At 34.1% G+C, this 26,990-nt stretch overlaps 1 protein-coding gene, 6 non-coding genes and 3 pseudogenes across 7 annotated transcripts; 1 reads left to right on the plus strand and 9 right to left on the minus strand.

Annotated features, from left to right (window-relative positions):
* Positions 1 to 5,297: 5,297 nt before the first annotated feature.
* LOC115878513 lies at positions 5,298 to 5,415 on the minus strand. The gene has a single exon (XR_004049540.1). It is a non-coding gene; the product is annotated as a 5S ribosomal RNA (ribosomal RNA).
* A 346-nt stretch (positions 5,416 to 5,761) lies between these two features.
* LOC115878514 lies at positions 5,762 to 5,878 on the minus strand (annotated as a pseudogene).
* Positions 5,879 to 6,227: 349 nt separating this feature from the next.
* On the minus strand, positions 6,228 to 6,345 carry LOC115878518. The gene has a single exon (XR_004049542.1). It is a non-coding gene; the product is annotated as a 5S ribosomal RNA (ribosomal RNA).
* A 300-nt stretch (positions 6,346 to 6,645) lies between these two features.
* On the plus strand, positions 6,646 to 10,067 carry LOC115878481. Its single transcript, XM_030894997.1, has 2 exons — positions 6,646 to 8,017; positions 9,832 to 10,067. The coding sequence occupies exon 1, from the start codon at positions 6,687 to 6,689 to the stop codon at positions 8,013 to 8,015; it is 1,329 nt and encodes a 442-aa protein (XP_030750857.1). The 5' UTR covers positions 6,646 to 6,686; the 3' UTR covers positions 8,016 to 8,017; positions 9,832 to 10,067.
* A 1,767-nt stretch (positions 10,068 to 11,834) lies between these two features.
* On the minus strand, positions 11,835 to 11,951 carry LOC115878515 (annotated as a pseudogene).
* A 350-nt stretch (positions 11,952 to 12,301) lies between these two features.
* On the minus strand, positions 12,302 to 12,419 carry LOC115878519. The gene has a single exon (XR_004049543.1). It is a non-coding gene; the product is annotated as a 5S ribosomal RNA (ribosomal RNA).
* Positions 12,420 to 12,766: 347 nt separating this feature from the next.
* Positions 12,767 to 12,884, minus strand: LOC115878512. The gene has a single exon (XR_004049539.1). It is a non-coding gene; the product is annotated as a 5S ribosomal RNA (ribosomal RNA).
* A 350-nt stretch (positions 12,885 to 13,234) lies between these two features.
* On the minus strand, positions 13,235 to 13,352 carry LOC115878520. Its single transcript, XR_004049544.1, has one exon. It is a non-coding gene; the product is annotated as a 5S ribosomal RNA (ribosomal RNA).
* A 347-nt stretch (positions 13,353 to 13,699) lies between these two features.
* LOC115878516 lies at positions 13,700 to 13,817 on the minus strand (annotated as a pseudogene).
* Positions 13,818 to 14,165: 348 nt separating this feature from the next.
* Positions 14,166 to 14,283, minus strand: LOC115878521. The gene has a single exon (XR_004049545.1). It is a non-coding gene; the product is annotated as a 5S ribosomal RNA (ribosomal RNA).
* Positions 14,284 to 26,990: the final 12,707 nt, after the last annotated feature.

A 26,990-nucleotide genomic window follows, 5' to 3' on the forward strand; every position in this document is an offset into this window, starting at 1 on the left:
CGACCACACATAACACTTGACGAATCTTAATCTAAGGTTAAGGTCAAAATCAGAACAGACAAGTACTTTTCGAAACCTCAAGAATGCCTGTCGAGCTTGTTCGATGCGACATTTAATTTCCTTTTCTGATGTCCAAACTTCGGAGACCCAGATGCCCAGATACTTAAATTTATCTACTCATTATATGGTCCTTGTGTTAAATGTTAGGATGGAGTTTCTAAACACATCTGGATTTCTGGATATTATCATAAATTTGGTTTTCTTGATGTTTATGTTTAAACCTATTGCTTTGCTCTGTTATCCTACCTTGTTGACCAGTTGTTGTAGGTCGTGTATATTGTCTGAAATTATGACCGTATCATCGGCGTAGCGGATATTAATAATCCACACTCCATTAACTTTGACACCCATTTCCACGTCCTCCAGGGCCTCTTGGAAAATAGCTTCTGAGTATAAATTAAATAGGAGTGGAGACAGCACGCAACCCTGTCGCACCCCTCTTCTAACTTGTATGGGATTGGACATAGTATTGGACAATTTTATTTGTGCTGTTTGTTTCCAGTATAACTTCTCAATACATTGAATGTCTTTATGACCTATATCAAGTCTTTTCAGGAGCATTGAATATATTAAGAAAACATTTATTTTACCTGTAGTAATATTTTGAACATAACAAATTTTAGAAACAAAACTGCACAGTCTTGGGTGGTTATCGTAAAGCTATTACCTAACACCCATTCTCTCCGCTTGTCGTCCGGATTCGCTATAATTAATTAGACTGTTATTAAAAAACATATACGGAATATACTCGTATCAAACCAGTTAATCGCAACTAAATCATTCTTGGCATTATATTTTTAGTAACAAGCAGAACATCTCAGCGTGATTGAATACACCTAAAGCATTTTTTTCGGTGTAACATAATGCAACAAGTTATTAATCATACAATACAATGAACGCACGAATCCATGCAACAAAAAGAAATTGAATGGAGTGCGCCGGCTAACGAGATCAGCCTAAATAGGCACGAGTATGATAGTTGTTTATACACGCCATTTATATATAGGCAAATACGCCCGTAAAATTAGTTCTTTATTTATTTTATGAAATATTTACAAAATTTGTTTGAAAACTGATGTTACAGAAAATTGTAATCATTTACCACAATACACCAATACACTTTATTTTAGCTTTCAGTCGTCCGTATAAATAATAGATCCCATTTCCACATGATCTTTAATAATTTCACTAGGTATAGCAGTATTTCTTAGCGATGGGAACTATCGAATGAATTAGACTATCGAATGGTTAATGAATGAATGATTTCAACTATCGAATGGTTTTATTCGAATAAAATCATTCATTCATTTGTAAACTAAAGCATATATGACAACCTCGCCGTGCGACTAAATGGTTATCGTTGAGCCACGACTATCGAATGCTTTTGATAAATGAAATTTAGTATTCGTTTGAATTTTGTATGCGTCAGTGCATTATTGGTTCTTCCAAATTTTTATAACTTCGCCGTATAAATACTGTGCTATTTTTGCGTTTATTAAAATTGTTAAAATACTAAAATAGTAGTTATTTTTTAATTTTATTTATTGACGATTGTGTGCATGTGCAGGTGGTCAAAATGTTTCCGATAATTTGTGTGGTTTTCCGTAGTCCGATCTTTCAATTATTTCATTTTATATGGTATATGGTCTATTTTTTAATGGGAAATTTTGAGAAGTAGCAATTTTTAAGAGAGATGAGATGAACTTAATTTTAAAAATACATATTTGTATTTTAGATGTTTTAATAATACCTATGAATTAGTTGGAACTTAATAATTATATTTAAGTAATGTGGTTAAATAAATGGTTATCGAACTCAAACTATGGGGTGAGAAAATTAAAATGAAAATTTTACACGTGTCAATTTAAAAAAAAGTTAACGATGTTTGTATTTTGTTTATGCTAATTCTCTTACATGTAGTTTTTTGAAGAAATATTTCATTTATTTTTTAAAGTAAATGCCAGTAAAAGTAAATATAATTTTTAAATAATAGTAATATAAAGCACCTAATATAAATAATTTTGATTTCTAATTTTTTATTTATATTTTCCTTCCATTATACCGCTTGCTTAGAAAATTAATAAATGTTTATATTTCATGATTTTAAAATTTGTTGTTAATATAACAAATTAGTTCTGTAATTATTATTATTTAATAAACCAACGTTAAAATAATAACAAAACATTAAAAATAATTTTCCTACATCCAAAATAACAAGTATTATTGCAGTGTAACAACAGAATATTAATAAAAAAATGCAGAATATATAGACATACTATCCCTAACTAACTAAAGCCAAACAATAATATTCTTTGCTAATATCAACTAATACAAAAATATGGCAACAGCGCCCTTCATAATGTATTTTCTGTGTAAATACTAGCACCTCAATAAAAAAAATAATGTGTCCTTATCTATATATGACTCCGCAAAAATCAAAGATGCCGGCTTCTTTCATAGCATTGCCACCGACCGCTTTCTCGGAAAAACCTACGTCGCCGGGCGACAACTAAAATTCAGTTAATATTTTATTATAATCGATCCTGACGAATAAATGAATTTCATAAATGAATGAATTTTATAAATGAATGAATTTTATAAATGAATGGTTTTTGCTGCCGAATTACTAGAATACAATATTTCAAGGCAGATGACGGATCTATTCGATAATTTTTATTCGAATAGTTTTCAACGAATGTTTTCTTACTAACTATCGAATTATTCGAATGAATTGCAACTATCGAATGTTTTGATAGTATTCATTCGATAGTTCCCACTACTAGATTTCTTTTATGTTGCGGACTGCATGTTCCGCTTTTGCTCACACATGCATTGGGACTATAGAGGCAATGCCGTCGTGCTTGACTTTAATAAATGCGTTCGTAATGTCTAGTAGATTTTCTGTAATTTTATTATTTGGAACTGGTGGGCCGACGTGGTATGCTCGTTATATATCAAAACAAATCAGTGACTAGAAGCGGTACGGCCGCTAGAACTCGGTGTAAAATAGTGTAGTGCCACAATTGATAGATCAGAATTTTCCAGTAATTTCAATATAACAATAATGCTTAGCCGATTTTATTTATCTCTGTATATAAAAATCAGTTTAATTTATCGAACGTTTCAGTACTTAACTATAGTATAATCTTAATATTAAATAACGTATGATACACAAATCTAAAAGGAATTTAATACAAAACTTGGAAAACATAATAATGAAGGAAATAAAATAAAAATTAAAAAATGTATTGACTTATGTAAGTTGGAAAAAAATAATAATGAAGGAAATATAATTAAAAAAATATATATAGTATATATAGTATATAAAAATCAGTTTAATTTATCGAATGTTTCAGTACTTAACTATAGTATAATCTTAATATTAAATAACCTAGGATAGACAAATCTAAAAGGAATTTAATACAAAAATTCTTCAAAATATAACAATAATGCCCTAGCCATGGGCGCCGGACAGGGGGGGGCAAGAGGGGGCATTTGCCCCCCCCCCCTGGATCACTGAAACAATAAAAATAAAAACTATCTTCTTACATCCATCTGTAAAAAAAATAATCATTATTATGAAATTGTTAGGTGTTACCTGTAAAATAATAAAAAATGTGGTAATTATTGGGAAAACTGGAAATCGTCCGATTTTCACCAAAATTGGTATACACACTATTTTGAGGTCATAGATGACGAATCTATTTTTTTCTTGGTTTGGTTTGGTTTGGTTTGTCTTACCGTTTTTCAGAAAAACGGAAAATTATTTCAACATTGAATTTTTCTTTATTTCGGCCCTATAAAGTAATAATTTCACTATATTTTCATTATATTATAGTTTATCTAAAAGCCACACTTGATTGGGGATAGAAAAGTGTCCAACATTTTACTGAAAAACACTTTTCTTACAAAATAGCAAAGAAAATTGAGACCAGATGGAAGTTTGACATTTGATATATCCTTCTTTCTCTCTCCTATGTAATAAGAGAGACAAATTTATTCTAGACCTAATCTAGAAATTTGAAAATTTACAACGTTGCCATATCTTCTATTTTTTCGGGTGATTACGGAATTTAAATAAATTACCTATTATGAGATCAACAATAATTAAATATACACCAATATCCACAAAATTACGCGGAAAAGTTTTGATTGCATTGGTTTTAACTTCTTTGCGGAGGAGGTTAATCTTTTCTTAGTTAATCTAATAATATAACAACAAAAGATTAACACCCTCTGCATGGAAGTTGTAACCAATGCAATCAAAACTTTTTCGTGCAACTTCGTGGGTATAAATAGTCAGATCTCGTTGGTAAAATAGCAGTTATGGGAAGGAGCCGTTCTTCTGGCGACCGCCTTTCGTAATTCCAGAATGAGCGAAAAAAACACGCTAAATTTAGGTTTAACATTGGCAACGTTGCTTTAAATGCCAGAAAGACATAAACTTACTTCGGGTTTCTCTTATTACCGATTCTGAACCGTCCTAGAACTGTGATGTGTATGCGCAGAAGGAAATATGAAGACATTACTTCATTTGCGCATGCGCTGCAGAGTTCTTGGACGGTTCAGAATCGGTAATAACAAGAACCCGAACAAAGCCATAATCTAACATTTTCAGATTGTTTACAAATTTATTTTAACAAATTTTCCTCTATTATGCATAGAATTGGTTAAAAAAGTAACAGAAAAGAGCAAAAACATTATTGATTATTGAATACCTAACAAAATATGTGCTAGAAAACCTTAAACATATGAGAAATTAAGAAAAATTCGATATTGAAATTATTTTCCGTTTTTCTCAAAAACGGTAAGAGACCGCCAAGAAAAAAGATTCGTAACGTTCAAATTCGTAATCTACGACTTCAAAATAGGGTGTATACCAATTTTGGTGAAAATCGGATGATTTCCAGTTTTCCCAATAATTACCAAAAATGTCAACTTTTTATTCATTTTTACCTTGCCCCCCCCCCTAAATTTCATTATTCCGGCGCCCATGGCCCTAGCCGATAAATTTAACTCTGTATATAAAAATCAGTTTAATGTATCGAATGTTTCAGTACTTTACTATAGTATAAGCTTAACATTAAATAACCTAGGATAGACAAATCTAAAAGGAATTTAATACAAAAGTTGGAAAAATACCTATAATATTGAAGGAAATAAAATAAAAATTATAAAATGTATTGACTAAAGGCGAAATAAAATATTCGCATATATTTTTTCTTAGAATTAAAAAAAAGTAACGACACGCGGGGTTCCCAAGCGGTCACCCATCCAAGTACTAACCGCGCCCGACGTCGCTTAACTTCAGTGATCGAACGGGAACTGGTGGACCGACGTGGTATGGTAGTTACATATGAAAATAAATCAGTGTCTAGAAACGGTACTACCGCTAGAACTCGGTGGAAAATGGTGTAGTATCACAGTTTATGGATTAAAGTTTTTCAAAATATAACAATAATGCCTAGCCGATTCTATTTAATTCTGTATATAAAAATCAGTCTAATTTATCGAATGTTTCAGTACTTAACTATAGTATAATCTTAACATTAAATAACCTAGGATAGACAAATCTAAAAGGAATTTAATACAAAAGTTGGAAAAATACCTATAATATTGAAGGAAATAAAATAAAAATTATAAAATGTATTGACTAAAGGCGAAATAAAATATTCGCATATATTTTTTCTTAGAATTAAAAAAGTAACGACACGCGGGGTTCCCAAGCGGTCACCCATCAAGTACTAACCGCGCCCGACGTCGCTTAACTTCAGTGATCGAACGGGAACTGGTGGACCGACGTGGTATGGTCGTTACATATTAAAAATAAATCAGTGTCTAGAAGCGGTACTACCGCTAGAACTCGGTGTAAAATAGTGTAGTATCACAATTTATGGATCAAAATTTTTCAAAATATAACAATAATGTCCTAGCCGATTTTATTTAACTCTGTATATGAAAATCAGTTTAATGTATCGAATGATTCAGTACTTTACTATAGTATAATCTTAATATTAAATAATCTAGGATAGACAAATCTAAAAGGAATTTAATACAAAAGTTGGAAAAATACCTATAATATTGAAGGAAATAAAATAAAATTATAAAATGTATTGACTAAAGGCGAAATAAAATATTCGCATATATTTTTTCTTAGAATTAAAAAAAAGTAACGACACGCGGGGTTCCCAAGCGGTCACCCATCCAAGTACTAACCGCGCCCGACGTCGCTTAACTTCAGTGATCGAACGGGAACTGGTGGACCGACGTGGTATGGTCGTTACATATTATATTCGCGTCCAGTCCGAATGTATTATCTTGATTTTACAATACGTAGTCCGTCTCTGCGTGCATGCACTATTTCAAGGCTAAAGTCAAAACTCCCTCCCTGTCGCTGGCCCACGCCGCGTCCCGCGTCGCTCTCGTCGGCTCTGCGCACGTAATTCATTCGTTTCTCGTGCATGGCAAGGTGCGGACGGCAGCTTTCGGAGTTTTACGTGTTTTTGCCGATCGGGCTCTTTCTTTTTGGATATATTTAGAGAATCTACTGTGTTCTGCCGATGGGTAGTACATAGAAAATACACGTAAGTATTTTTAGCTACATTTTTTCTTTGTAGAGGGAAATAATGGGCAAAAGAAATAGAAGTAAATCTCGAAATAAGGAAAATAGAGATCTTAGGGCGAAGTTACATAAACGGAATAGACAAAGAGATGAAATATGTCATCATAATTATCGTGACAGTTGTTCTCCCAGTGAGGCAGGGTCACGCAAATCTAAAGAATGCCCTGCTCCCCGTGGGAGGGATTCTTTTTATGAAAGACGTTCTCGATCTCGGTATCGCAGAAGTCGATCTCCTAGGAGTCGGTCTCTCAGAACGACTTCAAACCGCTCACCTCGACACACTAGCCCTCCAGTCACTCGATGTCGCAGCAAGACACCGTCAAGAAGTACCCGTTATAAGGCTGTATGTTCAAGGGAACGGGACAGCCGCAGTCCGAGTGTCGCTATCTCGTTATACAGTAGATCGAACACGGACTTTTTAGCAAGCGAAACTAATAATCCTAGTCCTGACGGCCGTAACCTTAGTGGTGCGGCGTCATATTCCAATGTGCTACAGCCAATTATATCTGAAAATTCCGAACAGGATGAGATTGTCCCGTCAGAACTGGTAGAGAGTGAGGAAATTTCAAATGAGGTAAGAAACATTTTAGGTCCGGACCCAACCATGAAGCCAAAGTCCAACTTTTCTCTACACAAAGCCGTGAAACCAATTTGGGAGCATATTTTAAATTTTGGGCTTCCCAAGGAGGAAAGTGATAAACTTTTGGATAAATACGAAATACCAGAGGGTTGTAGGTTCCTTACACCCCCCCGCTTGAATCCTGAACTGGAAGCCAGTATGAGTAACTTACAAACAGCTAGAGACCAAGCTCATTTAAACTACCAAATACAGTTAGGTAAGGTTTTGGTAGCCTTAGGCCCCTCTTTAAACACTATTTTAGAGGGAGAGAGAGATATTCCAAAAGCTATCAGGGACAGGCTTTTGACTAGTGTTGCTGATTCTGGACGAATGATTTGTAAGGTGGTCAATGAGATGTCACAAAAACGACGTCAACTAATTTCGCCTTTAATGAATAAACAGATAAAAGATATAGTAGAAAAGTGTCCCCCTGGCGAATTCCTCTTTGGGCCTAATCTAGGAGAGAAGATCCAGACAGCAAAAAGTATGGAAAAAGTTGTGAAAGATATTAGGGTTTCTCAGTACCATAAATACCGTCCTCTCTCAAACATTTCTCCTCTTCAAAAAAGGAAAGAAGGGGGGGAGAGATCACACACCACCATTAGAGGTCAGTTAAACAGGCGACGCCCGGCCTACCGGAGGAGGGACGGAAGACCACCGAAAGGGCGACCCTCAGATCCACAGAAACGGACGTCCAACTTCAGAAACCAGTAGAGGTAAGCAATGTCTTAGCCGGTCGGCTAAAATATTTTAGGAATGCTTGGAAATCAGTGACATGTAACGTATTAGTCTTGTCTTGGATCGAAGGGTACAAAATTCCGTTTTGTAAAAAACCTCCTCATTCTAATGCGTCAACAAATCTACAGCTTCATAATGACGAAGACGGACCAATGACCTTGGCGATCCAAGAACTTGAAACGTTAGGGGCTATAACAAAATGTGATCCTTTGCCAAATCATTTTGTTTCTCCCATATTTTTAACTAAAAAATCTAATGGAAAGTATAGGTTTATTCTCAATCTTAAAATGCTTAATCGATATGTAACGGCGCCTCATTTTAAAATGGAAGATTATAGGACAGCTCAACGGTTGTTAAGGAAGAATTTATTCATGACAACTGTTGATCTAAAAGATGCTTATTATTCGATTCCTATGCATTCAGAACATCGTAAATACTTACGTTTTGCATGGAAAAATCAATTGTATGAGTTTACATGTGTCCCTTTTGGACTATCAGCAGCACCGTATTGTTTCACGAAGCTGCTTAAGCCAGTACTTTGCGTCTTACGACAAAACAACATACTTTGTGTCAATTATTTAGACGATTTTCTTATTCTTGGAGAATCATACGAACAGTGTCTAAGAAATACAAGATTTGTGGTTAATCTGTTAGAATCGCTTGGGTTTATAATAAATAGAGAAAAAAGCTGTTTCATCCCCAGTAACCGCCAAACCTTTTTGGGATTTACATTTGATTCAACTGTTATGCAGATGATGCTGCCTACGGAAAAAAAGGTGAATATATTAAAACAAGCTAATCATTTTAGACAAAAACATTTCTGTAAAATTAGGGAATTTGTAAGTTTCATTGGTACTTTAGTATCAGCCTGTCCGGCTGTAAAATATGGTTGGTTATATATTAAAGCTCTAGAACGTGAAAAATTTATGGCCTTGATACAGAATAGTGGAAATTTTGATGAAATAATGGTTGTTCCCCGTTACTTACACGAAGATCTGTTTTGGTGGGAACATAATATTTTGAAGTCAGTTAACGACATAAGAACGGATGTATTTGCCAAAGAAATTTTCACTGATGCTTCTCTGACAGGCTGGGGAGCATGTTGCGACTTAGAAAAGACCCACGGATTCTGGTCAGAACTTGATAAAAAATTGCATATAAATATTTTAGAATTAAGAGCCATTTTTTACGGTCTCAGATGTTTTACGAATAACTTAACTAATGTTAATATTCTGTTACGATGCGATAATACCACTGCCATGTCGTACATAAATCGAATGGGTAGTATCCAACATCTAGAACTTGCTAAATTAACGAGGAACATATGGAAGTGGTGTGAGAATAAAAACCTATGGATTCTTGCTACATATATAAGTTCAGCTAACAACTTCATTGCAGATAAGGAGTCAAGACAAATTTCCCCCGAAACGGAATGATCCTTATCACAAGATGCATTCAAGTTGATAGTTAACAAATATGGGAAACCTAAGGTTGATCTGTTTGCTTCGCACATAAACAAGAAATGCGATAAATACGTTTCTTGGCATAAAGATCCGGGGTCATATGCTGTTGACGCGTTCACAGTGAATTGGAAGGGACTTTCTTTTTATGCTTTTCCACCGTTCAATTTAATTTTAAGAACCCTTCAAAAGATAATCCAAGATAAGGCTGAAGGTATCGTGGTTGTTCCGTTATGGAAGTCTCAACCATGGTATCCACTGTTTTCTAGGTTGAAAGTAGGAAGTGAATTAGTTTTAAATCCACATTCTAATTTACTTTCTTCTCCTTTTAGAACTATCCACCCTCTGGCTCGTCAGCTTTCCCTGGTGGTCGCCAGATTATCAGGGAATCGCTTTTAAAGAGAGACGTCCCAGAAATAGCTGTAGATACGCTAATATCTTCAATTTCCGAATCCACTATGAAGCAATACACCACAACATATCGCCTCTGGTGGAACTTTTGCCTGGAGAAGAATATCTCTGTATTTGGACCGGCAAATAGAGACATCCTGACCTTCTTACAATATACATCTGAAATATAATTATAAGTACGGTGCCATAAACTCCAACAGATCAGCTTTAAACCTTATTTTAATTAACGATATCGGGTCAGACCCTCTTATAAAAAGATTCATGAAAGGAATGGCGCGTCTGAGACCGGCCCAACCAAAATACGGCAGTACGTGGGATCCTGAAGTTCTACTTTCTTACATAGAACAATTGCCTGAAGATTTGGACCTTAACTTATTATCCCATAAATTAATAACACTCTTGACTTTAGTTACAGGAGAGAGGCTTCAGACGCTGTCTTTGATCAGGCTAACCAATATACTGGAAAATGAACAGGAAATTCAAATTAATATAACCGATCCAATAAAAACTTCAGGTTTAAATCGGGTTCAGCCAACACTATATCTTCCCTTTTTCAAAGAGAGGCCTAAACTTTGTCCTGCCTTGACGTTGAAAAAATACATCGATGCAACAAAAGTGTTTAGAAAAAAGGAGCATGATTTTGTATTCTTAACAATTAAAAGACCTCATTCAGTTGCTTCGAAACAAACGCTAAGCAAATGGGTTAAGAAAATGTTAGAACTAGCAGGGATAGATATTTCTCAATTTAAACCTCACTCGACAAGACATTCTTCTAGTTCTGCCGCATTGAGACAGGGAATTTCAATTGAAACAATACGCAGGACAGTAGGATGGTCCGAAGGGTCATCTGTATTTGCCAAGTTTTACAATAGACCTCTCTCTGACAGAACTGCATACGCCAAAGCTATTTTAAGTAATTCTGACAAAGCTTAATTTACATTTATATGTTCAATGTTTAACAATGTTTTGCCGTAAGGCCTAGTTTAATTTACGTTAAATATGTTCTTTATATATTCTTTACTTGTTCATTATTTGTTGATATAACTATCGTTATATGCCAATTTGTTCATTTTGGTTGCATTCAATAAACGTTTTTGATATTTAAGATATTTAGCTGCCTTTCATATACCACTCAAAAAAAAAACTTTCCGCACCAATTCATTAATTCGCAACCAACAGATCTTTAAACATCTACGTATTGTAAAATCAAGATAATACATTCGGACTGGACGCGAATATAATTGTACGATCAAACGAACTTACCTGAAGTGAAGTTCGATCGTAATTATGAAGCGTCCAGTCCGAGTATATCTTCCTCCCTTCCCGTCTTACCCCATGGTCGCTTGAATTAATGAATAAAACTTTAAAGAATGAATTACGTGCGCAGAGCCGACGAGAGCGACGCGGGACGCGGCGTGGGCCAGCGACAAGCAGGGAGTTTTGACTTTAGCCTTGAAATAGTGCATGCACGCAGAGACGGACTACGTATTGTAAAATCAAGATAATACATTCGGACTGGACGCTTCATATAATTACGATCGAACTTCACTTCAGGTAAGTTCGTTTGATCGTACAATTAAAAATAAATCAGTGTCTAGAAGCGGTACTACCGCTAGAACTCGGTGTAAAATAGTGTAGTATCACAATTTATGGATCAAAATTTTTCAAAATATAACAATAATGTCCTAGCCGATTTTATTTAACTCTGTATATGAAAATCAGTTTAATGTATCGAATGATTCAGTACTTTACTATAGTATAATCTTAACATTAAATAACCTAGGATAGACAAATCTAAAAGGAATTTAATACAAAAGTTGGAAAAATACCTATAATATTGAAGGAAATAAAATAAAAATTATAAAATGTATTGACTAAAGGCGAAATAAAATATTCGCATATATTTTTTCTTAGAATTAAAAAAAAGTGACGACACGCGGGGTTCCCAAGCGGTCACCCATCCAAGTACTAACCGCGCCGACGTCGCTTAACTTCAGTGATCGAACGGGAACTGGTGGACCGACGTGGTATGGTCGTTACAAATTAAAAATAAATCAGTGTCTAGAAGCGGTACTACCGCTAGAACTCGGTGTAAAATAGTGTAGTATCACAATTTATGGATCAAAATTTTTCAAAATATAACAATAATGTCCTAGCCGATTTTATTTAACTCTGTATATGAAAATCAGTTTAATGTATCGAATGATTCAGTACTTTACTATAGTATAATCTTAATATTAAATAATCTAGGATAGACAAATCTAAAAGGAATTTAATACAAAAGTTGGAAAAATACCTATAATATTGAAGGAAATAAAATAAAAATTATAAAATGTATTGACTAAAGGCGAAATAAAATATTCGCATATATTTTTTCTTAGAATTAAAAAAAAGTAACGACACGCGGGGTTCCCAAGCGGTCACCCATCCAAGTACTAACCGCGCCCGACGTCGCTTAACTTCAGTGATCGAACGGGAACTGGTGGACCGACGTGGTATGGTCGTTACATATTAAAAATAAATCAGTGTCTAGAAGCGGTACTACCGCTAGAACTCGGTGTAAAATAGTGTAGTATCACAATTTATGGATCAAAATTTTTCAAAATATAACAATAATGTCCTAGCCGATTTTATTTAACTCTGTATATGAAAATCAGTTTAATGTATCGAATGATTCAGTACTTTACTATAGTATAATCTTAATATTAAATAATCTAGGATAGACAAATCTAAAAAGGAATTTAATACAAAAGTTGGAAAAATACCTATAATATTGAAGGAAATAAAATAAAATTATAAAATGTATTGACTAAAGGCGAAATAAAATATTCGCATATATTTTTCTTAGAATTAAAAAAGTAACGACACGCGGGTTCCCCAAGCGGTCACCCATCCAAGTACTAACCGCGCCCGACGTCGCTTAACTTCAGTGATCGAACGGGAACTGGTGGACCGACGTGGTATGGTCGTTACATATTAAAAATAAATCAGTGTCTAGAAGCGGTACTACCGCTAGAACTCAGTGTAAAATAGTGTAGTATCACAATTTATGGATCAAAATTTTTCAAAATATAACAATAATGTCCTAGCCGATTTTATTTAACTCTGTATATGAAAATCAGTTTAATGTATCGAATGATTCAGTACTTTACTATAGTATAATCTTAATATTAAATAATCTAGGATAGACAAATCTAAAAGGAATTTAATACAAAAGTTGGAAAAAATACCTATAATATTGAAGGAAATAAAATAAAAATTATAAAATGTATTGACTAAAGGCGAAATAAAATATTCGCATATATTTTCTTTAGAATTAAAAAAAAGTAACGACACGCGGGGTTCCCAAGCGGTCACCCATCCAAGTACTAACCGCGCCCGACGTCGCTTAACTTCAGTGATCGAACGGGAACTGGTGGACCGACGTGGTATGGTCGTTACATATTAAAATTAAATCAGTGTCTAGAAGCGGTACTACCGCTAGAACTCGGTGTAAAATAGTGTAGTATCACAATTTATGGACCAAAATTTTTCAAAATATAACAATAATGTCCTAGCCGATTTTATTTAACTCTGTATATGAAAATCAGTTTAATGTATCGAATGATTCAGTACTTTACTATAGTATAATCTTAATATTAAATAATCTAGGATAGACAAATCTAAAAGGAATTTAATACAAAGTTGGAAAAATACCTATAATATTGAAGGAAATAAAATAAAAATTATAAAATGTATTGACTAAAGGCGAAATAAAATATTCGCATATATTTTTCTTAGAATTAAAAAAAGTAACGACACGCGGGGTTCCCAAGCGGTCACCCATCAAGTACTAACCGCGCCCGACGTCCGCTTAACTTCAGTGATCGAACGGGAACTGGTGGACCGACGTGGTATGGTCGTTACATATTAAAAATAAATCAGTGTCTAGAAGCGGTACTACCGCTAGAACTCGGTGTAAAATAGTGTAGTATCACAATTTATGGATCAAAATTTTTCAAAATATAACAATAATGTCCTAGCCGATTTTATTTAACTCTGTATATGAAAATCAGTTTAAAGTATCGAATTATTCAGTACTTTACTATAGTATAATCTTAATATTAAATAATCTAGGATAGACAAATCTAAAAGGAATTTAATACAAAAGTTGCAAAATACCTGTAATATTGAAGGAAATAAAATAAAAATTAAAAATGTATTGACTAAAGGCGAAATAAAGTATTCGCATATATTTTTTCTTAGAATTAAAAAAAAGTAACGACACGCGGGGTTCCCAAGCGGTCACCCATCCAAGTACTAACCGCGCCCGACGTCGCTTAACTTCAGTGATCGAACGGGAACTGGTGGACCGACGTGGTATGGTCGTTACATATGAAAATAAATCAGTGTCTAGAAACGGTACTACCGCTAGAACTCGGTGGAAAATGGTGTAGTATCACAGTTTATGGATTAAAGTTTTTCAAAATATAACGATAATGCCTAGCCGATTCTATGTATCTCTGTATATAAAAATCAGTTTAATTTATCGAATGTTTCAGTACTTAACTATAGTATAATCTTAACATTAAATAACCTAGGATAGACAAATCTAATAGCTATTTATGTAACTAGTACCTAAAATGATGTTTTTTAGGACGAATCACTACTGTTTGCGGACGAGGCGTTAGCCGAGTCCGAAATAGTAGATGAGTCCTAAAAAACATAATTTAGGTACGTGTTACATACACTATTTTTTGTCATACGCTTTTTACAGTTTTTTAGAACGCATATTTGCAAATTTTCCATATTTGAAATTATAATGTTTGAAAAAAGTTGGCTTATAAATTCATATCTTAGTAACGAGTTTGTTTATTTCATCGCATTTTGAGAAATTTGTCACAAAATCACAAATTCATCAACAATTTTAAAATGTTCCAAAATCCCGGAACATATTGCTAATAAGGCCAAAAGAAATCGTGTTGGATTTACTTCCTGTGAAGTCATTTACCAAAGACCAGAAATAATATCATGTTTTTAATAGAATGGAAGAATAAAAATGGCGTATTCCGTTGTAAATGAAGATGTATTGCTAAATTATTTCTGAAAAAGTAAGTACCTAGGTACTTACTTTAAAACAAATAACTTGGCTTTGATATTCTTATTAAGTATTTAATAATTTAATTATAAACATATGCGTATAATTTTATGTGATTTTGTGACAAATTTCGAATGACAAAATAAAACAACCAAATAACGAATTTAGACATTTTAGTCCATAAAGGTTGCCATGACGACCTTTACGGCCTAGGCCGAAAAAGAAACATTTTACGGACTGAAATGAGTCCGTAAAATAGCTGTTTTTGGGAGCGTATGACAAAAAAGGAATTTAATACAAAAGTTGGAAAAATACCTATAATATTGAAGGAAATAAAATAAAAATTAAAAAATGTATTGACTAAAGGCGAAATAAAATATTCGCATAGATTTTTTCTTAGAATTAAAATAAAGTAACGACACGCGGGGTTCCCAAGCGGTCACCCATCCAAGTACTAACCGCGCCCGACGTCGCTTAACTTCAGTGATCGAACGGGAACTGGTGGTCGTTACATATGAAAACAAATCAGTGTCTAGAAACGGTACTACCGCTAGAACTCGGTGGAAAATGGTGTAGTATCACAGTTTATGGATTAAAGTTTTTCAAAATATAACAATAATGCCTAGCCGATTCTATTTAACTCTGTATATAAAAATCAGTTTAATTTATCGAATGTTTCAGTACTTAACTATAGTATAATCTTAACATTAAATAACCTAGGATAGACAAAACTAAAAGGAATTTAATACAAAAGTTGGAAAAATCAGTGCCGGATTAGGGTCCTAGGGGGCCCGGGGCTATAGGCTACCCTTGGGGCCCCAGGTCGGATTATTTTTCCCCATTGCTGTTATTTTCACTTAAACTAATATTGCTTGAAGTTGAACAGGAAGGCAGTTGTTCATGATCTTGATTGTTATTCAACTCAGAATTTGACCTTAAAGGGGTTTCGCAAATACTAAAAAAGTCTGTTGCTTTCGTTAATTTTAAAGTTTTCTTTAGTTTTTCTTCTTGAATCTGAAATTAATTTAAAATATCCCTAAGTTTTCGTAGATTTAAAAATACAGGGTGTTCCGAAACTATTTTATCAAAATCTAAAGGTAGGTAGATCTCGCCAAAATAAACGTTTTGAGATGGGACACTTATGGTCGGAAATGCGTCGTTTTCAAAATACAGGGTGTTAAACTTTTAAGAAAAAAAATCGATCTTTTTTAATATCTATTACACCACTATCGACCTACCACTCTACGGTACTTAAACAAAATATTATTGAATTGAATATTATTGTACCGTTTTCGCTTAAGAAAATAAAAACCATTTTCGGCATTTTCATACATGACCAAATCGCTAAAATGGTAATGTAAATTTTAATGGTAAAACTTGAAAAACGACAATTTAGGTTTTTGGGCATTTTAGTTCGTACTATGTTGATAGAAAGAAGTTTTTGGAAAATAAAAAATCTTTTTAAACATAAATTTGCCGTTTTACAAATTTTGCTATAAAAATTTATGGTAAATCGGAAGGGATCGCTCAGTGATGTGACACTCTAGACTTGTGGTTGTTATGCCGAGTCCAGACCAAGCAGACAAAACAGCAACAAGACAGAAACATTCATGTTTTACGACAAAGTGGCGACAAATCCAATACATTTCTGCGACATTTTTGTCTCTTTTTTGTTTTTTTTTTCAAATTCGGAGACTTTTGAATGTCCCGTTTCGAGTCGGTAGAGTTCAAAGACTCTCTGTTTTGACGTGTATTTTACGACAAGTTGTCGGCGCAGTGTGGATGTCGCGCGTTGTCCAAAAGTAGGAAACCAATGAAATCACACAAAGTTAGTACTGTGGAGTGCTGGTACTGCTAATATATGATATTAGTACCGTATGATCGAAAAAAAAAACGGCGTCAGCGATGGCTATGATATGAAGATGGCTGTCTTTTATATGTAAATTTATGTGGGAAATGTCACCTATCATCATTTTCCAGCCAACGGGACGCGGTTTTTTTTTTCAATCATACGGTATATTATGGTCGAGTGCTCCATCTTTACAAAAAAATATCAGAAGAGAAAAAATTGAACACGAAAAATACCTGCAAACTAGAAGAGCTTTATAGAGCGCATTTATTATTATGGGAGCGTAAAAACTAGGACTACAAAAATTGTTACAAGAAAGCTGGTGTGTTAGAGGAGATTTGTTTAGCATTAAATAAAAACTCGGTTGATGATGTTAAGAATAAAATAAGAAATATTAATAGCTAGATAGTATGCGAGAGAAATAAAAACAAAAACATTTGGGATTTCTTTTTGCAACATGGGATGGCGAGTGTGCTGACAACGCTACTGGCTGCTAGTAATATACCTTGAACTTCCTTCTGGTGGAAAGGTCACATGATTAATAAAACTGGTTCGCATATACTGAACTTTGTTGTAGTTCTGTCGTCGCGGTATAGACACTTTGTCTAAAATTTGTCTTGTCTGAATTTCTCACTTTTGTCGCGGGTTTGTCTTGTTTTTGTCTCAAAATCGTGTTCACTTTCTGTCGCCTTGGTCTGGACCCGGCATTATGGAGGCTTGTACACAATGTAAGATGTAAATCGCCCTTTCGAAGGCTTTCGATCTATAGGCATGTGTTCTTTACGAACGTTGGCCATATTTAATTACGTTAACATCGGATTAAACGAAAATTTATTTGATCTTACATACATACATATACTGCCATTACTGGCTGACGAGTATTTGACACGCATCAGAAGATGGTCACACAAGGCGTTTTCTTTCATGAGCTTTTCTGTGGCTGAAAAGTCCGATACGTGATGTTATCTGTCTACCGCACTCCAGACATAAATCTCATTGCTTTGTTGCCTCTTTACTTTTTGGTTATCGCTGTTAACTGACTTTACAATTCCTCTCCATTCCGTTCTATTGTGAGCTGCTTCTTCCCACTCATTCTGCTTGTTAATTCCCTTTAAGTTTTCGTGGAAAATATCCTTGTACCTTTTGAGTTGACCACCCGGCCTCCTCTTACTCTCTACAAGCTCACCGTAAAGCAGAGATTTTGGTATGCGGTTTTTTTGCATTCTGCATACGTGACCAGCCTATCTTAAGCGGGACTTTGTAATCATGAGTTCAAAACAGTCGCAGTTAGCTTTTTCAAGGACCGATACATTGGAGACATGATGGAACCATTTTATTCTTAAGAGTTGTCTAAGATGTCTCTGTTGCAACTTGTTTAATGCGTTCATGTGTCGGCGGTAAGGCACCCAGGTTTCGCTTCCATATAACATGGTGGGAATTATTATTGCTCGGTACACTCCAAGTTTCGTTTTTGTGCTCAAGTCATGATTGTAGAAAACCCTGTCTTTTCATTTCCAGAATGCTCTTGAGGCGCTGCCAATCCTGTACTGAAGTTCAGAGTCGATATTTGCCTTTTCCGAAATCAAACTGCCGAGGTAATTGAATTTTACTACATATTCCAATAGTTCTTCTCCGATTTTAGTTTTATCAATGTTCAGCATAAGACCCAAAGCCTCGTATGCCCATGTATATGTGTTCAACATTTCTTGCAATTGCTGTAACGTTCAACATTTCTTGTAATTGCTGCAACTAGAGCACAGTCATCAGCGTATTGAAGTTCTGTGATGAATTTTGTACGTGTTTTTGCCCCGAGTCTTTTTATGTTGAAGAGACCGCCGTCGTATCTGTATCTAATGCCCAAACCTCTCTCCTGCAGTTTGCTGTCCACTATAATGGAGAGCGCTGCCATGAATATATTGAATAGGAGAGGCGCTAAGACACAACCCTGCCTAACGCCTGTGTTTGTTAGGAAGGGATCGCTCAGTGATCCATGATATAACACTCTTGATTTGTTGTTGTTATGGAGGCTTTTACACAATGTAAGAAATTTGTTGGGTAGGTACTCCGAACTTTTTCATAATTGCCCAAAGTGCGTCTCTGTTCACAGAGTCGAAGGTTTTTGTTAGATCGATGAATGCAACGTAAACTGCTGCTCTTTTACTTTTTCTTGTAGTTGTCGGATGGAAAATATGGAATCGACGGTACCGCGGTTGGTGCGACAACCCGTTTGCGATTCTGGGAGGATTTTTTCTATATGTGTGTGCAGACGGTTTGACATAATTTTTGCAAGAATTTTTCCTCCCACAGCCAGTAGTGAAATTCCTCGGTAGTTTCCGCAGCGCACTTCCTTTGTTCTTAAATATATTCACTATATTCTGAGTTATTATTTGATCTTATTAGTTGTGCAACGGTCGAAATGCGACCCGCAGGTCCGGCACCGAGCACGCGATATTTTCAGGTCCGGGCTCGAACTGTGAGATATTAATTACGAACCGTTAATTTCATTTTTGCTTTTTGCGCCCGTCGCCATGGGTGTCCCACCGCGAGTAAATTATACCAGCAAATCACACCACATCCCGAGGATCTTATTTATAACGGGCACTTATTCCTCGGCTAACTTAATTAAAAATATTTTTAATTACCTTCTTTTTTCCTCTCCGTCTCGGCGTTTCACATTTACGTTTACTTAATTTCTTTTAGTATTTATTTGAGCTCTTTGACTTTATGCTAGCGAAAGTTCACTCTAGGTATTACCACTAATTGATTGGTAATTGTTATATGTGATTTTTATTACTAAAGATAACACGTGCATATAGGGTTGTCAAACGTGCGGGACTTCCGGGAAGCATTTTTCCGATCCCTATTACCGCTACACGAAGCGCTAATCGTACAGGACTTGTTAAATTATAATCGACGTCGCGTTTCCTAGGCTAGCGCACACCTCATGCCGATGCGACGCCGCGGCGCCCTACAGTTCTTTAACAGTTCTTTCTTTATGAATATGGATTTGAACTCCGATTCTTTGCCAGAAGATCAGAAGATTATTTGTGAGCCTTTTAACTCCAATGTCCAGTCGTCTCAGGATCATACAGAAATATTAAGGGATAATCGTACAAATGTTAATATCATCGCAGAATATGATGAAGAACTAAAGATATTGGCAAAAAACTTCAAAAAATTGCACAAGTTTGCACAAGACCACCCATCCAAACATATGCTTAAAAACATAAAAGAACTAAATGCTAAAATTGGTAAAATTGAATGAACAAGAATTTTATGATATTGGTTCCGCTGTAGCAACAAAAAGCAAAGACGCCGAATCAAAGTACCGTATGATCGAAAAAAATCTTGCAAATGAACATCAATGACATTCCCTATATAATTTTATCAAGATATGGAAATGCCAAAACAGAAAACGACAAGAATTTTATGATATTGGTTCCGCTGTAGCAACAAAAAGCAAAGACGCCGAATCAAAGTACCGTATGATCGAAAAAAATCTTGCAAATGAACATCAATGTCATTCCCTATATAATTTTATGAAGATATGGAAATGTCAAAACAGAAAACGACAAATTTTTGCATATTTATTTTTTAAGAAAAACGAGTGAATGGAACCAAAGAATATTATAGTTTTAAGAACTCTCGTGTGGAAGCTTTAGTGATTTGTCACACCGTGGCGCTTTTGAACATAATCGAAGCCTGAAAATGCTAATATTTTAAATTTTGAGGACTACGCGCGGCGATATTTCGTACAGTGTTACCAAAACATATTTTATTTCTCGATATTTAAAGAAATATGTATTGATTATATATTTCGTATTCGTTAGTACATGAGGCATCCTAAGGCTCTGAAAAAAAACGCAGCTATGAAAATAAAATTTTAGATTTTTAATTTTTTTGTACCTTCTAATAAAAATCACTTCTATTCTAATAAAAAATTAACTAGTAAGATTATGTGTTATCTGTGCTAGTATTAGGAAACTGGAGTAAATACGGAGAATATTAATTCGTTCTCTAAGATGAGCACTACTAAGTAATTTTTTAAAATTCGACCCATAAGGGGGTGTAATTAGATAAAGGGGTGTAATTATACAAAAAAAAATTGTACCTACTAGGAGTATGAACTTTTGCACAGATGTGGCGCATTGGAACATTGATAAGCGATTTTTGGAAATGTATAGCCTAAGGGTAGTGAAACTGGGGGGTGAAATTTTGTACAAAAAATGTTAGTTCTAGGAGTATGAAATTTTGTACAGAGTTTCCTTAAGTGACGAAAGTGAGTACCTAGAAGCGAATTTTTGACATTCATCCCCTAGAAATAAGGGATGAAAATTTGTACAAAAGTTTGTTACAATCGGTTTTAGAAGTATGAAATTCTGCACAAACGTTCCTTATGTAACGTAATTTAGCACTAAGTAGCACTTTTTGGAAATTCGCCCTCTAAGGGTGTGAAATGAGGGGTGAACGTTCTGAAACAATTTTGTTGAAGGAATATGAAAATTTGCACAGAGGTTCCTTATGTAGCGTAACTGTATAATTAGAGTGATTTTTGGAATTCATTCCTTAAGGGGGATAAAACTAAAGGTAAAAATTTGTATAATTTTTATGTAAAATCCGTTCTAGGACTAGGAGTATGCAATTTTGTACAGAGGTCCCTTAAGTGATGAAAGTGAGTATCCAGAAGAAAATTTTGGACATGTACCCCCTAAAAAATAAGCACTCCCTATAAAACAATTAAAATAAAAAAATTGTCTAAAAAATAAAAAAAGGGTGGACCACTCTTATCACTTAGGGGTATAAAAAATAGATAACAACCTAGGAATAGGTTGTGACCAAACCAAACCAAACCAGACCTGTGTACACTAGTGCTCTCCAACACAAAACAAAAAGTCACGATGCGATAAAGACTTGAAAGATAACATAAAGACCCCTTGATTTTACCATTATTAATGTAAAAGGTTAAATTTAGACTTTAATTAGATTTTAAATGAAAATGCAATATGAGAAATAGTGTTAATTTTGTCAACCCTGTAACTCTTAAAAGGTTAGACGTATGAAAAAAATGCATTCAACCAGTTTGGTAGAGAATTTTTTGAGCGTCAATTTCCTGTACAAAGAATTTTTCGTAGGTGTTATATTTTCCGAGACACAAGCTAAAAAGTCATAAAAGTGGCATTTAACCCCTCCACTCTCCTCGAGCTCATCGTATATCTTCAGGGACTTTTGACACATATCAGCCCTAGTCTAGAGAAATCATTTAAAACCGTTTTCAAAACTGGGATTTTTTCCACCGATTTCTCTAATTTGACTGGGCTAGTTAAGAATAGCATTTTTGTTAAATATGATAAATACATGTTTATAAACAGAAGCGATGACTTAGTACATCAGAAAACATCATATTCCTTATGCAAGAATATATTTTTTTCGTTATACAGGGTCGCTGATATGTTTGGAAACGTTCGATTATTAGGTAAAATCTAAGAGGTACCGCAAAAAAGTTAAATATAAAAGTTGTAGAGTTTTTAAATATCTATTAGCGGGTAATAAATTTAAGTATACAGGGTCAGTTATAAAATATATAAATATAAATGAATAATTGCGAAAAAAATCAGGTGTGATTTTTTGATTTTACCTTTTTATTTAATACAATGTTATTTGATTTTATACAAAAAATGTTATTTTTAATTTTTTTTAGATATTGTAGAGTGAATCAAAATTACAATGCTATTGATTTTTCAAATTGGTTTACAATAAAAAAAATAATACTTACACATAATCCTAAGATATCAGTAAATAAATTTCGATAATTTCCGAGATATTAATAAATAAATAACAATTATATATTTTTCAACCTTCTTTTGGTGTAGAATTTTGAACATTCTGTATGATTTACGATTACCATATTTATAGGAAAGTAAGTATAGACCATCTAAAGTTAATACCTAATATAGTTTTGGTCTGAAGACAGTTCTTATATTTTTAATAATTTTTAAGAAAGGTAAAAAAATAAACTCACCGGCAAAAAAAACTGGCCACTAAAAACTAGACCCAATTTCAAAGTTGGATTTCTCGTGAACCACTCATTAGATTTTGATGACTTTTCTTTTAAATTGTAAATTAATTCCTTTTTAACGGATGCTACGTCAGAAATTTTTATTCCGAATTTATTTTGAGCATATACAGGGCACAACAATAAGACGAAATTTTTTGCCCGAACTTTGTAACACCCTGTAGGGTGCAGCAGCGGTAGTAGCTATTACCAAATTAAATCGGCATTGTAGCCTCATCTTTTGTGAGCATTTTGTTTTTTTAATCACCACATTATCTCTGTTTGTATTGGAGATATGCTGTTTTAAAACGAACGTCTCGGAGAAATTCAGAATTCATATCGGAAAAAGCAGAAAGTTTTATGTGTAAATAATCAAGGCGACATAGGCGGAAACGGATTTATGACTATTTGCAATATGAGAAAAACGGTTGTCAAATTAAAAAAAATGCCATTATCTGTAACGTATTGTGGCTTTAATTCAGAATGGCCGACGTCAACGTTATGTCTCCGATACCCTGGGTATATTTCGAACAACAGTCCAGAATGCCTGGACTCGGTATATGGTAACGGGAAATTTCACCAGGCGAGTGGATACTAGATATTAGTCCCTTAAAATTTCTTTACCTTTTTTTTTAATTTTCATGTATTAGTTAGTTTACGTCTAGGTTCTGATGTTTGATTTGAGTTTAAAGCTTTTTTCGAGGCGTTTGTTTTAAAGCAGCGTATCTTCAATACAAACAGAGATAATGTGGTGATTAAAACAATAGAATGCTCACAAAAGATGAGGCTACAATGTGATTTAATTTATCAATAGCTACTACCGCTGCTGCACCCTACAGGGTGTTACAAAGTTTGGGCAAAAAACTTCGTTTTATTGTTGTGCCCTGTATATGCTCAAAATAAATTTGGAATAAAAATTGCTGACGTAGCATCCGTTAAGAAGGAATTAATTTACAATTTAAAAAAAAATCATCAAAATCTAATGAGTGTTTCGCGAGAAATCCAACTTTGAAATTGGGACTAGTTTTTAGTGGCCGTTTTTTTTGCCGATGAGTGTATATACTTTTTATTTATTTATTTTTGAAACTGTCGAAATGTATTTACTCATATCTTAGGATTATGTAAAGTGAACTGAAAAGTACCCAAAAATACAATAATATACAGAGTGTGGAACTCATCATCATACTTTTGCTACTTTTTTTCAGCGACCAGTTAAAATATTTTCCTGAAATACATCCTAGTACATACTTTAGGTTTGCATTTAAACAAAATTCCCAAGTTTTTTTAATTCTAGGAACTACAGATGCCCGACTCTCTATTACCGGGCCCTGTATACACATTTTTTCCATATAGGGTATAGAGCAAACAACAAAAAAGTATTGGTAATAAAGGATTAGTAAGTCACACACACAGTACACTTTTTGCTTAATGAATGTGTCAAATTGAGATTGAGATGCATATTGTAATTTTGCTCCAAACTCTATATACAAATAGGTTTGTAGGCTGCGCTAAATAAAAAAAAACATGGAGTATATAAAAAACACTTATCAATAAAGGTTTAACATCATTTTATTTTAAGTATTTTCTATACAGAGTGGTCCGAATTGTATTTGAGACACTTCGCCAACATATTCTACACATGGAACTAAGTAAAAAAGTTCTTATAAATGTATGTCCTAAAGTGCTTCGTTTCGGAGATACAGGGTGTAGACGTTCCCTTTTTATTTCCATTTTTTTGAAAATAAGTTCTGATAATAGTGATATTTGGACAATATAACTCCTACATGTAGGGTGCATCACCTACATGTTTTCAACTGTTTTGAATAGTAATAACTTTTCGTCCGTACCTGTTTAAAACTACTGAGCGAAACTATATATATTTCCACCATTTTTTACATAAAAAAGGTCTCTTTGTAAAAATCGTTACGAGCAACTGAAGACTGTAAATAATGTTCTAAGTGTCAAAATCAATATTTCGAGAAAAACAACATTTTTTGTTAAAAATATAACAAATATATAAGAACGGGTGGTGTCTCTGTTTGAGATTTTTTTTCAATACATTTAATAGTCGTAGCAATTAGCGCTTTTTACAGGGTGTTTCAAAAAACATGTGCCATCTTTCTTGGGGAGATTCCTCATGCAAAAATAGGATTTTTTTTTCATATCAACCTAGGTCAGATTTTGCTTTGTTTTGTAGCTACAGGGTGTTAAAGTGTATTATTTTTCGATTTATTATACCTAATTTTCTTCCGAGTGCTTTTACCGATTCGAATGAAATTTTGAGGGTAAAAGTTACTATCAGTGCTACATATCTTAGTGCTAAAAAAGTGCTCATAGATTCATCACGGGCGTGCATATGGGTTATTACTGGAATATGCTTTAAAAAAAAATGTGCGCCGCTGTTTTTTTTCTTTTGACAATATTATATATTGTATAGGCCGATTAAAGCCAATTAAAAGATGTATCTTGATATTTTGTCGATTTCGATCTCCTCGATGAGATAAACGCTATTTTATTGATCACAATTATTAATAAAATTAAAATAAAAATTAAATTAATAAATTATTTATTTCATTTAATTTATTATTAAATATTTCTTTCTTTTCACGACTGTCACTGCGTTAGTCGGTAATGACCAACAAATCGGCTTTTTACGGCATAAATCTGTCAGTTTGTGTTTTTAGCCTAAAAATTTCCTAACTATGTTACACGTACTAAGTCTGGTCGCTTTCTGCAGGTTTATATATATTTTTGATGGGAGGTCTAGTATTTTTATTGCTTCTATGAGATTTTTTGGAATCACTCCTGTGGTGGATATAATAACTGGTACTATGGTAATTTTTTCTTGTCTCCGCTGTTCCTTTATTTCGTTAGCCAGATCCATGTATTTTTCGATTTTATTTCGGTATGTTGCTTGCAAATTGTTATTGTTTGGAATAGCTATATCTATAAGGAACGTATTTTTTTTTAATTTATCCGTCAGTATTATGTCCGGTCTGTTGTGTTCAATGTGTTTATCTGTTATTACACTCCTATCCCAATAGATTCTATGTGTTTCGTTTTCTAGGACTGGTTCGGCTATGTAGTTGTAGTAAGGTGTTTTATCTGCTTTTAGGTTGTACTTCTGTATCAGTATCTTGTGAATTATTTTACCTACATTATCGTGTCTCTGTTTATAATCTGTTTGTGCTATCATGCTACACGCACCCGTGATATGTTGGATACTTTCGGCAGTTTTTCCACATCTTCTACACTTATCTGTTAGAACTGTGCGATCCTTTATGATGTATTTTCTGTAGTTAAGTGTATTTACAACTTGATCTTGAATAGCGACTATAAAAGCTTCAGTCTCCGGGAAGAGGTCTCCCACTTTCAGCCATGCGTTTGACGCTTCAAAGTCAACGTACTCCTGACTGGTTTCATTAGGATGACGTCCATGAAGAGCTTTTTGTTTCCATGATGTCAGCTTATGGAGGTTATCTTTTTGTTCATGATGGTAATTTTGTTTTTTTAATTTCAGTGGTGTGATATCTGTGTCTGCTTGTACTATAGCTTGGTGGATCTGTGAACTCTGCGCTTTAATATAGAAGTATTCTCTTAAATTATGTATCTGTTTATTGTGCATATTTTTGATATCTATGAGTCCTTTACCTCCTAGTGCTCGGGGTAGTATTGTTCTCTCAGTACATGATTTTGGGTGGTGTTTACGGTGTTTTGTTAGTGTTGTTCTTACTAATCTTTGCAGGTTTTCAAGGTCTGTTTGGGACCAGTGAATGATACCGAATGAATATGTAAGTACTGGGATAGCAAATGTGTTTATTGCTTTAGTTAGGTTGTGACTGTTTAAGTATGTTCTTGCGATGAGATCTATTCTATTCTTGAATGTTTGTTTTATTCTTTCTTTGGCTGTTCCTTGCTGTATTATTTTATTTTGTTCAATACCCAAGTACTTATATATATATCCTCTTCCTTCATTGCTGCTATAATGCCACCACCGTCTAGTTCAAAAATTTCCATCAATCTTTTACCACGGTTTATGCTTATGCTCTTACATTTGTCAAACCCAAACTCCATGTTGATGTCTCTGGTAATTCTGTCGGTA

The sequence above is a fragment of the Sitophilus oryzae genome, unplaced genomic scaffold (assembly GCF_002938485.1).
Source record: "Sitophilus oryzae breed Bouriz unplaced genomic scaffold, Soryzae_2.0 scaffold_1515_pilon_pilon, whole genome shotgun sequence".
Lineage (NCBI taxonomy): Eukaryota > Metazoa > Arthropoda > Insecta > Coleoptera > Curculionidae > Sitophilus > Sitophilus oryzae.

What these genes read in the sequence shown, in the direction of transcription:
- LOC115878481 (XM_030894997.1), top strand. Translation starts at nt 6,687, where the DNA reads ATGGGCAAAAGAAATAGAAGTAAATCTCGAAATAAGGAAAATAGAGAT.